Source organism: Coturnix japonica, chromosome 9 (assembly GCF_054131305.1).
Source record: "Coturnix japonica strain WE chromosome 9, WE-NBRP24, whole genome shotgun sequence".
Classification (NCBI taxonomy): Eukaryota; Metazoa; Chordata; class Aves; order Galliformes; family Phasianidae; genus Coturnix; species Coturnix japonica.
The window spans coordinates 7,573,194-7,587,017 of NC_140671.1; the positions used below are offsets into that span (position 1 = coordinate 7,573,194).

Below are 13,824 nucleotides of genomic sequence, written 5' to 3' on the forward strand. Positions count from 1 at the left end.
TTTAGCACAGTGTAAGAACACACACGATCCTCAGAGCAGCCTGTAACAATCAAGCATATCTGTTAATGTAGTCAAATTTTCAGCAGTGACATCAATAAGATGTTGCCAAGTGGTGCCTGTTTTGGCCTTTGCTTCTACCAGTACAAAACTTCAAACATTTTAACATTAATTCCCAGTATCTTCCTGAAGAATGTGAGCATTTCATCCCAGACACAGCCTCAACCTGATTTTATAATACAAAGGCTTTTGTTTATGCAAAATCCAATATCTTCTTCAACACTGATGTGGACTAGAGCTGTTAAGTATTTAAAGTACTGATTGAAAGCTAAGGCAGCACTAGTGATGGGAGGGGGAGGGGGGAGAAAAGTCTCGTGGCTCTCTGGACAGCCACAGATATATGATAAGAATCTTCAGGCAGATACACTACAGAGCTTGTTCTGTCAGTTAAACCTACTGCAGAGGGTTCCTATTTCTTACTGAAATCCTTGGCTGCCCCCCACCCTCAGTGCTGCTGAAGGTCAGATCACACACACAGGGAAGAGAAGGAATCTCAATGGAGAGAACAGAAGCACACCTCATCCTACACTAGGTTATACTCATGGCAATTTATTGTGGCACTAATCAATCTCAGATTATTATCAGGTGTTTGCTTTGGGAAGAAAAGGCAGTTCCTGCTGCCAAGGAAGCATCCAATAAAATCTTGAAGATATTTGCCTAAAGTTATATAGAAAATATCATACTGTAATATCATACTGTGCCATCCCCATTTCACTTGTTGACAAAAAAGTGACACTGCTGGAGAAAAAAAATCTCTAATTAGATTAGCAACACAAATTTAACGTATTAAAAGGGATAAAAACCAATTAAGACCAAGAAGGAGGCACGTAGGTGTAATCCTACCTGCTAGTGAAAAGGATGTTGCCAGATCGTGATACCTGAGGCAAGTGAAGGTAGTGGCTGGCAACAGAACACACCCAGTCTTACCTACCAACTCATTTCCAGAGATCCCAAGTGTTAATTAGGACTACCGCTAGCAGGCAGTTACATTTTTACAATGAAGCTTCTGGCACAACGATAGGATGGAATTCTTTTGTGTTTAAACAAATAACAAAACCATCAGCTTAGTAAAAGAAAATTCATCATGGGCTCCAGCTTCAATATTCAGATTATCCTTCTTACAACAGTCTTGCAAAATTGAGTAGCATTTACGTAGGCACAGGAAGGAAATCCTGTGAAAATAACAGATGTCCTCTCACCCACGTAAGAGCTGGAACTAAGCTGATTGAGTTCCACAAACACCTCTTTCAACTGGTTATTAGAAAGGCTGCAGATAGAGCGCTGCAGTTTTACCTGCCAGTACTTACAGTAACAGACTGATCAGCTGGTGTAAGCCAGGGGTCTCTTCTGAGTGGCTGCAGACTCAAGGAACACATTTCCACAAGTGAAACACATCACTACCAAATCCCTTCAGGTGCTCCCTTGAATATAAATGTAACTCAAATGCAATGAGTAAAGCATTTTTTTTGTGAAAACCATCTTGTCCTTTGGACAGGTTCCTCATCTAGGCACAAGAAGGCAGTAACATCTCTATAATTAAGCCCAAGCACACCAAAAACATATTTGACAGAAGTTTCTAATGCAAGTATTTAGGAACACTGATACACCCCTCCCCCCCCCAAAAGCACAGTTCACTAGAAAACCCTGCTTATCAAACACTGCTTTATTTACAGACAATTCAACAAGTGAGTACATTAGTTCAACTTCCATGTCTGCACAAAGGGGGTCTTTACACAGCAGAGCAGAAAAGCAGGTTTCATTCATACATGTATAGACTGATGACTGTATGCAAGTGTACAATTAGGTACAGGAGAGACCAATTGAAATATTTCAACCATTAATTAAGATAACTACATTGTACTTGAAGCAAAAATAAGCTAAAGCTACAACTAAACTTGGCCTCCTATAGATAAGCTTATGAACTACGTGATCGTGTATAGATGTTAGCAAAAGCTAAAGTCGGGCCTAAGTCCTGTTCAAAAAGTCAGCCTACATAATGGATAACCATTTCTGTGACTTTTCCTAGACATCATTTAGATACATAAGAAACACTTCAAATCAATGCTTGAAAAGTATTTCTTTACTTCCATATTCAAGCTTCTCTGCCCAGGCAACAGTAAAAAACAAGTAACTGCCAATACAGTCAGAATCAAATCACCTCAGGCAAGTACAAGCCCAGGCTAAAATGGTCTGTCTACTAACTATCAGCTGTGTGCTCCTAATGAAAAGTTTTCACCGCATCCAAAGAGAGAATAAGAAATACAAACTCAATGTACAGCTTCGAAGGTGGACCTGTATTTATTATAGATCCATACGAAGCTTCTCTAGGAGCTACCTCAGTTTGACTGTTTGCTCTGTAAATGCAGGTGATAACACAACCTTAAAACAACATTAAAAATTCTTCATGAAGAATAACTTCTAACTCTTTAGAGGGTAAATTACAGCAGTATTGAACAAAAAGGAAGCAAGATGATCTCTGAAACTCAATGCATCACACAAAAGTACAAAGAAATCAAATCCATGTCCGCTGTTTTCTAGACAACGCACTTTGAAATCCACCTCCAACGTATTTGCCAGCTACAGAAAGAAGCCAGAACTCTATTGTGCCTAAGAGGAGCTCTGTCATATAACAGCAGACAGGGTTTTGTCAGAAACATTTATTAAACAGAAGTTACCAACATATATGTAGACAAGTTAAGAGCCCCTTTAATAATAATAATAAAAAAAAAGCATTTTGGTCAAGACCAAAATTATCTTCGCTTCTGGAAGATGTTGCCACGACCCATACCACGGCCTCTTCCTCTTGCAGCCACTGAAGAAAGAAAACATCAGGGATGACATGAATTTGATGCAACACATTTATCTCAACAAGTGACAAACCAAACATCAATAACTCTCAGTCTCTTCCTTAAAAGCACGGAAGTTAAGCTACAGTATGAGGCCTGGGAAGTGATAAAAGTAAATAGAAGTTTTCTGTGAAAACAACTGTAACTAACAACTACACAGCTTTGCTATTCATAACAGAGTATGCATTAAGAGCAATGAAATAGTAACACACCATTGTTCCTACTTTAAATTGTGTGAATCTGTAGCCAGAGAGATTTAAGACCTCCTGCCTTTCATACAGCGTGACAGAACTCACTATGTTTTGTCAGATGTTACTCCCCCACACATCCTTACTGCATTTGGTAGAGTTAAGCAAGGGCTTCAGAGCCCATGATTATTTCTTGATCTTGTTATAACGAGACTGTTCACACAAAAAAGGTATTAAAGAGGATGAACTGCAGAATGGCTAACAGTTACTCATTTAAAAAACTTGAAGTATCAACCAAGTGTACGTATATGTGTGTGTGTGTGTATATATATATATATGTATGTATAAATATATATATATATATATATATATTTTTTTTTTAAGCTTAAGAATACTTAGATCATCATACTTTGGGTAATCCAAACAGGCAGCAACCACATTTACAGAAAACCAAAGGTGAAGTTTTACCTAACTCTAGCAAGGCCACTTACTGTTCCTGAACTATCTGCAGTATCAGTATTGTGCATCAGTCTGAGTTTTGACTGCCGTCACTCATTCATTCAGCTTCTTACAGCTCATCTTTGCTTAGTGTTAGGGATGAAAACATCTCAGTTTCTGTACAGCAAAACAGGAAGGTAAAGAGGGAACACCAGACCACAAACACACTGTACCCACCCTGAGCTTTGAGAATAGCTGCTTTTCCTCGGCCAGCTCCAGAGCCCTGGTTCTTATTCTTCATGCTCTTTAGCATAGGAGCGTTCTTCAGCATATCTGGTAAAATGAGAAACCGTATCTTGCTGCCTCTGATGTACACCTGCTCAAGCTGCGCCACTCGCCCATCCCTGTATGTCACTGTTATGTTGGACATCTGGAAAGTAAAGATCAGACAGTGGTCTCAAACATAGTTTGTTTTAAGTGGCCTTAAACATAGCTTTGTACTCCCACTACTCCTGCTCATGGAATATATATAGCCAAGATTCAAGTAATAAACTCAAAGCCCTATCAAGCATACAGCCTTCAACTGTTATTGTTATATAAGGCATCTATAACCATTTAAACACAGTCTTAAAGCTTGCTAAAATTTAAGCAAACTCACTATTTTCCCCTCCTCCCCACTTGCTTAATTAGTTTTATTAGTTTTGTTTTCTTATTCAAATAGTTTAAATAAAGTTTTACTGGTCCCAGCTATTAAGGACATTTTTATTTCAACTACAACTTGCATGAAGTTATCAAAATTAAGGCTATTGCAATGCCTTAAAGTCCTCTGCATTAAGCACAGCTCTAAGCTCATAAATTAGAGTTTATTTATTATCAACAGGCAATAAACAAAGAACTGCTGAAGAGAAGGTGCTCACAGAGGAACCAGGAACAGGAAATCCCAATTCTGAGCAATTTGGTGTGCTCAGTAATCTGGAATTCACTTCATTACTGTAAGTGCACAGAGTAAAAGGGCTTTATTTATCCTAAGACTAAAAGTAAAGGTCTTTAAATCCCGCTGTCAGTCTGCTGAGTGCAACCACTTCCAAACAGATGAGATAAACTTCTTTTACCTGGCAATTCATGTTGTCCTCAGCCTCAATGAGCTTCCCACGATACACCTCCCCAGTGTTGGTCTCGCAGGTCACAATGTGGCCCTCTGCCTCGTGCAGGACTTTAATGGGCACCCCGATGGACATGGCTGCAGCGCTGCGGCTCTACTCCTGGGACAGAGAGCACAACATAGAAGTGAATAAAGGAAACAAACTCCCAGTCGTTCTGCAGTTCGGCTTTGCCTACAGGAGCCGATTTGCTCCATTGAACAAAGGCCTCAGTGCTTTGGCAATACACGCCTATCCCAAGGCCCGGCCCAAGGCTGAGGGCAGCCCACCCTCTCAGCCCACATCTGCCGCCCTACGAAGCTGCAGGCACATAACAAACCCCCACAACAGACCGACCCCATAACAAACCGACCCTATAACAAACCCCCACCGACACTCACCTCCCACCAACCACCCTAATGGCCGCCGCCTTCCCGCCGTGCACAGAGCCCCGGAATCGGAAGGGCACAGGAGCGGATCCTCCTACTGCTCCTGTCCCTCAGGGTCGCGCTGCCTTATCACGATGGTTCCGCTGCACTTTTGTTCCCCCCGAAGGCAGCTCCCTCCCTCCCAGCTCCGAGCAGCCGCTTCGGGGTCCGCCCCCTCCGCAGCCGGGAGGAGCCGTCGCCGCAGCAGGGCATGGCGCGGCCCTAAGTCCGGCGGGGCGGGTAGTGAGCGGGCGGCCGCCGTCATGAGGAGCCCCCGGGAGCCGGGGGAGCCCCCTCCGCAGGCAGGTCAGTGACAGCTCCGGGGCCTCGGATCGGGGGCGGCCTGTCAAGCACTTGGTGGAGCTGAGAGTGCTCCGCCTTGTTTACAGCCGCGGGTCGGGCCGTGACAGCTCTGTTGGGGGTGGGGATGAGAAGCGGGCAGCGCTGGGCCTGGTTGTTACCTTTGAAGTCATAGTGTATGGAGAACAGGGACATCCACAGTGAGTTGTGGTGTTAGAAGGCCCTGGATGGTAACAGAGAATGGACCTGCTCATAACACAGCTCATAACACACCGCCAATGCTTACATTACTTCCTTCAAGCGGGATTTGAGGGGCTGTTTGTCCTTCTAAAGTATAATCAACATTGCTAACAAACACTGAGTACACCAATGGGTGTGTGCCAGCTTTCAAAGTTATGATTAAACCCAGTGACGTGATTGAGAAAGTGCACCGCGTTGTTGCTGCAATAAGCCGTAACTCAGTGAGAAAACAGTTTAAAACTGCAAGACGTTGTCCATAAAGTTTTACATATAAAGCTGTGTTGAAACTGCAGCAGCCCCCAGGATGCTGAATGCTTTTTATCCCCATCTGAAAGCAGAGCTGACTCTGTGTTAGCAAAGGTTTCCAAGGGTCTGTACCAGATCGAAGGTAAAGTCATTAAGAAAAGCCTTTTATGATTAACTCACTTGGATTGTCTTTGAAGTTATAATGCCAAGCGGAAGCACTTCAGTCCATCAAGCAATCTGGGCTTTGCTGAAACTGAAACCACTACTACTGCCTGTAAAGAAATAACAAAGGATGAATTACTGATATTGCAGATTTTCTTGATATAGATCGGGTTTTGTCTCTCTTCTTTGGCCCTTTTACAGATGGTGTCATTTGTGAGCTGTCTTACCTTAAAAAATTACTCACAAAAAGACATGGCAGTAGAAGAGGCTGAAATCCATAGGGCTTGTAAGAAATCACTGCCTAGAGATCCTGGTTGTGTCTATTTTCTACCCATTTGACCTATGACTTTTTGTTGGCACAGAATACAGAGCTGAGAACAAGCTGAATTGGAATGGTGAAGTACAGAAAAAACATTCCCATATAACAACTGACAGCTTTTACATTTTACTCACACGGGGTGTTTTCACTGCAGGTGAATGTGTGCAGCTGAAAGTGCCCATCATTCAGCAGCTGTACCACTGGGACTGCGGGCTGGCCTGCTCCAGGATGGTGCTACAGTAAGTGCTGTTTTCATTGGAAGGGTGGGAAATCCCAACCCATGGGAGAGGGTGTCAGGAAGCAATGTGCAGGGACATGAGGTGTATTGGAGCAGCTGTGAATTTTGCTTAGCAAGAGCACATATCCCTGAATACCCTTGGAGAATTACTGCTTCCAGGGCCTAGCACAGCAATCCAGAAGGGAAATTACAAGCTAAGACAAACTTAAGACCTTTTGAATAACTGTTCTGATTGATCAGCCCTGAGCTAACAATTAAGCAGTTTGGTATGCTTAAGCTGATAAGAAATTATCCCTCTTTCCTGTTGTTACAATTCAGAACTGGTATTTACCACAGCAAGTCACGTAATTCCTTTCTATATCATTATGCAGTGGATAGGTTTATCCTAGTTTCTGAGTATACTGCCTCTGTCCTGCTGAGCCCCCAGCCTGTGGGGTGAATGGTTTTTGTTCCAGGAGTTGTTTCAACATCACAGCTGTGCACTATATTGCCATCTCTTTTCTTTTTTTTTGTTTCTTTTTTCTTTTTTTTTTTGTGAACCTGTAGCTGTTCTTCTGAACTCCTCTTTCCTTCCACAGAGGAACATGTTAGGTGCAGGAGAAATACCTATTTAGATGTCCACTTAGTAGATATGAAGGAGAAGATTTTCATTTCTCTCCATCCCTTCTGCCAAGACGTTAGTCCGTGTGCTGGTAATTCCCATCTTGACTTCTGTAACCTCTGCCTCTTCATTCCCTTTAACCTCTTTGCCACACCAGTCTGTCCAAAACTCAGCATTCAAGATTAATATTCTCACCTTGCAGATCTGACCTTGTTTGCCCTGCTTCCTCAATTTGTTTTTTCTTCGTTTAATTCCATTTGTTTTGACCTCCAGAACTCTGTAACTGCCCTTCCCTATCCCTTTGCAACCTGTCCCAAGCTTTCTTCAGACTTCATCTCCCCCCTTACTGCCTTTTGTGTCATCAGTGCCTAAGCAGGCTTCCTTTGAATATTTATCAACTTCCTTTACAGTTCCTCCTTTTGAAATTCATCTGTTGCTTGGAGCAGGCTTTAGTCTTTACTGCTGCTTTCTGCATTTGCTCTATTAACCTTGTATATGTAGATTGTAAGCCCTTCAAGATAGTTCTATACTTGCTCAGTATAGCTTGCCTATTTTCCAGCATCCTGTATATATTTAGTACTACAGAGCAGTTGAGATACCTGTATATTTCCAATAAGAAAAGTCAGAAATAAATCCATTTATGTATTCTCTGCTTCCTTCCCTTAACTTTGTGGCTCATTTGTGGGTTGTTTTATGCTTATTTCTTAGCCAAGCCCATTGTATCAGTTTTTCTGTCCCATGGATGTGGAGGTTTGGGCTACAGAACATACTGTGCTTCTCCTAAGATCTGTGCTTCCTTTCCCCTACCTCTACTAATACCATAGGTACCTGGATCATTTGGACAATGATGAATTTCAGAAAGCCATCCAAGAGCTCCGGTTAACAAAGAGTATTTGGACCATTGACCTGGCCTACCTAATGCGGCACTTTGGTGTTAAGCATAAATTTTGCACCCAGACGCTTGGAGTGGACAAGGGTTACAAAAATCAGGTTAGTGTTCTCATTTATTGGGAAATGACAGGCAGTTTTAAAAGGGCCCCCTATGCATCATGCTAAAATACCTCTGCTGTCTTACTGCTAGTTAGATATAGCTCCCAGAAACAAGGTTTGCCCGCTGCCCGAACTGGTATGGATCTGTTCCAAAGCAGAAACTAGATATCTTCCCATCTTTGTTTACATCTTTGATTTCATAATATAAAGTTTTTTGTTTGTTTTGTTTTTTTAAAGTTTTCATGTAGCGTTCATGAAAAGTTACAGATTATTAACATCCTTGGAGACTGGAGTCCTCTACCTGCCTATGGAACAGGCACAGCCTGGGCAGCAGCAGTACTAGCTTCCAACATTCCCCACCACCATGACAGCCCAGACCTGGAGGAACCACCTCTAGAGGTGAGAGACCAGCTCAGCCTCCGTGTCCGTGAGAGCTTGGCCTCTTCCAAGTTTGCTAGTGAGCACTTACAGCAGCATTAGCTTTTGTGATACAGCCTTCTGCCCAATACAAACCAGAGAGACTTCCTTCATGTTGCCAGCTGAAGAGCCACTGCTTGGAAATTACAATAAGTGAGACCAGGAATGAAATTAAAGTGATAAATTAGAGCAAGAATTCTTATCTTAATAGCAATGAATGCAGGGCCTTGCTAGCAGAGATGGTGAAGTGGATTACCTTAGGTGAACGCCATTCTAGTTCACAACTTCTGTTGTCTCCAGTCATTTTACAGGAAGCACTTTGACACAGAAGAAAATCGAGTGAATCAGCTCTTTGCACAAGCCAAAGCCTCCAAGGTGCTGGTGGAGAAGTGGTAAGCTTATTGTTCTCTTCTCTCTTGTTGGAGACTCTGGATCCCATGTTAGTCACTGAGCTGAACTGGTGAAAGATAGGCTGAAATGAGACCTTCAGCCTTTCTGTGAATTAGTCTTTTTATTAAATGTCTTGAAAGAATGGATGTAAAGACTTAACAGTGAAGTCTGAGAAGCAATAATGATGACAGAGTGATTTGAAAATGCTGACGGGAGTAGACTACTAGTGTTCTTTTTCACAGTCTATATGGCACAGAGTCCGCATGGTACTACCTGTTAACTGAAGCTAACAGAGAAGGGACAGTTGGTCCATCTTGCTTTTAAGGATCATGTTCTTGATAAGGCAGGGACAGAGTGAATATCTACCTGATGCTTGGGGCATCAAACAGGAGAAGAAACAGTGGGAAGATTAAAAAGCACAAGTTCAGTCATGTGTAACACACAGCCCTACATCTAAAACACATCAAAGAGATGAGTTTTAATCCATCTGGAGTACACAGTGAAGGACAGTTTTTAACAAATGAGATTTTAGGTTATGGTTCATTAATTCTTCTTCTCTGTAGGAGGTGCTATAGAAACACAGCTGCAAAAGAACTCCAGCTCCTCTGTGTCAGGGAGAGATGCATATTTGTGACAGAGGCAATTTGGGCGTGTAATTAAGTTAGTATACAATCTTTAACTGTCAAGTTCTAATGGCAGGATGGAACACTTCACTTAAGATTTCCCCACAAGTCTCTCAAGTTATTAAGTTGCCAGTTCGTTTAATATTCTTATCCCAGACATGTGATACGTTCGGATGTTACACTTTTAGTAGTGCAGAATTCAGTGCTATTGCTCTGCACTTTAGAAGCAGCAGTGAGATCCAAAGGCCTTGAATTTGGTCAGGCTTTCTCTGTAGCAAACCCTGGAGGTTTTAACATCATTGAAAACCTGTCTGTTTTTTTTCCCCACAGCACAGTAACAGTTCAAGACATCCAAAAACACCTGTCCCAAGGTCACGTAGCCATTGTTCTAGTGAATGCAGTCTTGTTGCTGTGTGACCTTTGCTCAAGTCCTGTCAAATATTGCTGCTTCCTACCCATTGGACAGAAGTGCTTCTGCAGGAATCCCGACTACCAGGGCCATTTCATTGTGTTATGTGGCTACAATACAGCCTCAGGGAGTATTTACTACAACAACCCTGCCTACGCTGACCGTGAGTAGCTTGCTCTTTTTGGGTGAATTCTCAGCCACCTCATCACTAACATTTCCATAATGCAAAGCCACACTAATGGGGACTTCCCATTTTAGTATGTGCTTATTTCAAGCATTACTAAACAGTTTGTCAGAATAGGTTTTGTTACACTCATTAAATTAGTGCAGCCATTTGTTCTGTGATTTACTTCAGACGCTGAGATGCACATTCTAGCAAACTCAGAGTGGTTTGAGAGGTGCTGAACTGTACCTTTGTGCTGAGTAAAGCAAGATAACCAATTTAATACCTATTCACAGCATTACTTCTGTGAGCAATGTCTTTTAGATGAGAAGATAAACTTCACTGAGTGAAGCTGTAACATAAGATGATAAATCTAGTCAGTATATTAGTTACCTTTCTCTGCAGAGTCTGCTAGACCCAGAATAAGAGCCCCTCGCAAGCATCTTAATTTTTACTAACACTTTGCTCCTCTTTTAAATAGGGACATGCTGCACCAGCATCAGAAACTTTGAAGAAGCCAGGAGAAGCTACGGCACAGATGAGGATATTCTGTTCATCTACACAGACAGCTGACACCCACAGCTGTTACTTCTGGTCCTTTCTGGTGCAGCCTGCACAGCAGCTGGCTGCTTGTCTCAGGCCACCCCCTGCAGAGACCTTCCTCCTGAACTGCAGTGGGATCTTAAACAAGGGAGGTTTTATAGACATTGATAGGACTATATTGCAATGCTGTCTTTACCTTTTTATTCTGGATGAAATATCTGATTTTGCAATGTATGTCATAGTTGTGTTTTTTTTCCCCTCATTTTTAACACTGCACATTTGACAGCAGTTTTGAAATACAGGCCTAAGGCCTGTTCACTTGGAGCTTATTTTCAAATGATATGCATGAGGAAAAAAAGCACCAAATTTATCAAGTTCAACACTCAGTAATAGATACGTATGTCTAGGTAAACAGAAGCAGAAAAAGAATAGACAATACCTGTTTCACTCTCTTTCAAGCAGGGGCTGATTTTCATCCTCAGTCTAAGGATCTGAGGTTCAGCAGGGAATTAATGAAACAAAGAAATACTGATGTTAAACCACCTTACCTTCAAATGATGGAATTGCCTTATTGGCCACTCAGTATTACAACAGTGAAACATTTACTCAAGGAAGCTTCCCACAAGATTCACCTTGCACAGTTTTAGCATTTATAGTACATGGGATTCAGTTTTGAATAGCAGTTACTGAGATTGTTCCCTTGTGCTGCAAACTCCATCTCTTTTGGCTAAATATTTTTAGGTGACTGTCTAGGGCTCTGTATTACCTCAAACGTTTAGGTAAGGATATTTTATTTGGACCTAGGAGTCTTCATTGCACTTTGCAAAATCCTCTAGACATTATTGCACCCATATGTGCAATTATCTGATGCACCCAATCTAAATATATGTTTATGAAGCAAATACAGAAATCATCCACACACTAACGGTGCATGTTTTGTGTGTAAATTTTAAATAACAAGAGAGACTAGATTGTAACTAAAATGCTGAATCATATTTTGAGCCAAACTTCCCTATTTGCTTTCATTTAGCTAGCTTCTCAGAAGAGCTTAATTAAGAATACAGTGAATACAAGCTTCTTTTTGCTGCAGTAACAACAACAACAAAAAAAAAAAACCAAAAAACTTATACTGCAGCTGCATTTGGATTAAGTGGGAGCTCTGTTCAAACGTTTTCAAGTGAAATTGTTAGTAGTCCATTCATAATCCTGTCATGTATTACCAGGGTTTAGTGACCATGCTGGGGAGCACTGTAAAGGTGTAGAAATAGCCACCTATTTCAGATTAGGCTATCACAATTTCTGACAGGTAGGTAAAATTGTTAGTACTCGTGTATTTCTGGCAACATTTTGTTCTACACTTCAGGCAGAGATCTCCTGACATGGCTTTAGGAACGAAACTGTTCAGGTTTTGGAACTGTGTGGAATAACAATAAAAGGATATTGTTATTTAGTGGGGGAAATACTTTCAGCATGAGGAAATTTCTGAGAGAAACTATCTTCTACTATTGCTGGTTTACTGCAGACTATCTGGAAAGCATGCAGTAAGTATGCATAGTAAAATCAAAAGCACTCCTTTGTACAGAAGCCAAAAAACAGCAATGTAAGTGTAAAATGCTTTGAGAAGTTCTGAACAAGGTGTACACAATAAGAAACTCTCAGTGTACCTTATCCTGTTTATCAGGGTGAAGCTGGATTACATTCTGGCAGCTGTCCATGCAAAATGAATGAAAACTGGGATGTATCTGTGATCAGCAAAACCACTATATTAGCAGAAACCCAGAAAATGATCAGAGTACAAATCCTACAGTACACGATCCCTCCAACATTAGTCAGCAGATGGCTACCGGTCTTGGAAATTTTATATCCACATTCAAATTCACAATGTTTGGCTTAGAGGGATTGTATTAACTATGTTAATAATTAACAGCTATATAAATTACAGGCTGATAAAAATAGTTACTTTCTTAACCCAGGCGTTTTCCTTCAGGTAGTCCATTGAGTAGCATTGAACTGCCACAGAATTAATTTTTTTAGAGCAGGCTTGGTTAGCAAATAGATAAATAAATTCTTACAAAAGATGTGTAACTGATGTTAGCTTCCACATGTGAACCTTGAGCTTGTATATAAAACATGAACTTAAGGGCATGGTAAATGGTCTGAAATGTACAGAACCAAAGCTGTTTATGTTAATACAGATGAAATGGGAGCTCCGCTTACTACAGCAGGATCTCTAATAGCCAAATGGAATATGGTAATGAGAGAGGAAAATACAAGGAAGAAGAAGGAGGGAAGCAAAAAGGTGACTTACTTAAATGACACAAAATCAGGTCAAAAAGAAACTCACTGGCCAAGTGTCCAGAACACCTGCATTTTGTGGCATATTGTTTTCCATGGGAAGATCATCCATCAAAACATTCATTCTGAAAACTTGTAGTCAATCACTTTGTTTCCTTCATGCTGTCCATAGCAAAGGAGGGGGTATTTTACATGCAGGGATTTTATACATAAATATATTTTTATTTGTAATTAAGCCATTCTCAATAAAGGTTTTAAGTCATGGTTAACCCTGTAACGTGACGTAGCAGGTATATTTATCTACTGGTTTATTATGAAAAACGTTGGAAAATCTTTAGAGGGTATGTTTTATACTTAACTGGCACAGCTTAAATGGTTGTGTGGATTTCTCCTTTTTAGGAGATCAAACATTTGATCCACTGTTACAGTGGGACAGAAACAACTCCCCACACCCTCACCTAGAGGTTCAGGGTCCTGGTAGACACGAGAAGCTTGACCACCAGTGAAGGCTGAGGCAAACAACTCATTGAGTGCCTCAGCTTTTTCTGTGTCTGAGGAAGCCAGATCCCCATTACCTTTCATCAGAGGGGGGGACACTGTCCTTGGCCTGTCTCCTCCTGCCTATGTACCTGTAGGAAAAAAAAAGCATCTGCCTTCCAGCCCTGCTTTTACACCCCAAACGTGCCCATCCCAGACAGTGGTCCAACTATGGCTGAAATATATGTAGTGTGACAGGAAATACAAAGAACCAAAGTGGTGATGGTTTACAGGACACACAGATCTCCAAACAAC

The 13,824-nt window shown here is 41.4% G+C and overlaps 2 protein-coding genes and 1 long non-coding RNA gene across 7 annotated transcripts; 1 reads left to right on the plus strand and 2 right to left on the minus strand.

Moving 5' to 3' along the window:
- Positions 1 to 1,702: 1,702 nt before the first annotated feature.
- Positions 1,703 to 5,127, minus strand: SNRPD3 (small nuclear ribonucleoprotein D3 polypeptide). Its single transcript, XM_015878313.3, has 4 exons — positions 5,070 to 5,127; positions 4,642 to 4,791; positions 3,767 to 3,959; positions 1,703 to 2,869 (listed from the first exon to the last, which is right to left on the minus strand). Exons 2-4 carry the CDS (start codon positions 4,765 to 4,767, stop codon positions 2,808 to 2,810), a joined length of 381 nt encoding a protein of 126 aa, XP_015733799.2. The 5' UTR covers positions 4,768 to 4,791; positions 5,070 to 5,127; the 3' UTR covers positions 1,703 to 2,807.
- A 148-nt stretch (positions 5,128 to 5,275) lies between these two features.
- GUCD1 (guanylyl cyclase domain containing 1) lies at positions 5,276 to 13,309 on the plus strand. 5 transcript variants are annotated; one of them, XM_085509510.1, is made up of 8 exons: positions 5,276 to 5,402; positions 6,518 to 6,602; positions 7,180 to 7,293; positions 8,027 to 8,192; positions 8,430 to 8,591; positions 8,910 to 9,001; positions 9,953 to 10,194; positions 10,676 to 13,309. In XM_085509510.1, exons 4-8 carry the CDS (start codon positions 8,121 to 8,123, stop codon positions 10,765 to 10,767), a joined length of 660 nt encoding a protein of 219 aa, XP_085365636.1. In that variant the 5' UTR covers positions 5,276 to 5,402; positions 6,518 to 6,602; positions 7,180 to 7,293; positions 8,027 to 8,120; the 3' UTR covers positions 10,768 to 13,309. The 5 variants fall into 5 exon arrangements, with proteins under 5 accessions (XP_085365636.1, XP_085365637.1, XP_015733796.2 ...); XM_085509511.1 differs by lacking the exon at positions 8,430 to 8,591; XM_015878310.3 differs by lacking the exon at positions 7,180 to 7,293.
- On the minus strand, positions 5,517 to 9,004 carry LOC146759664 (uncharacterized). Its single transcript, XR_014931963.1, has 3 exons — positions 8,866 to 9,004; positions 6,063 to 6,154; positions 5,517 to 5,619 (listed from the first exon to the last, which is right to left on the minus strand). It is a non-coding gene; the product is annotated as an uncharacterized LOC146759664 (long non-coding RNA).
- Positions 13,310 to 13,824: the final 515 nt, after the last annotated feature.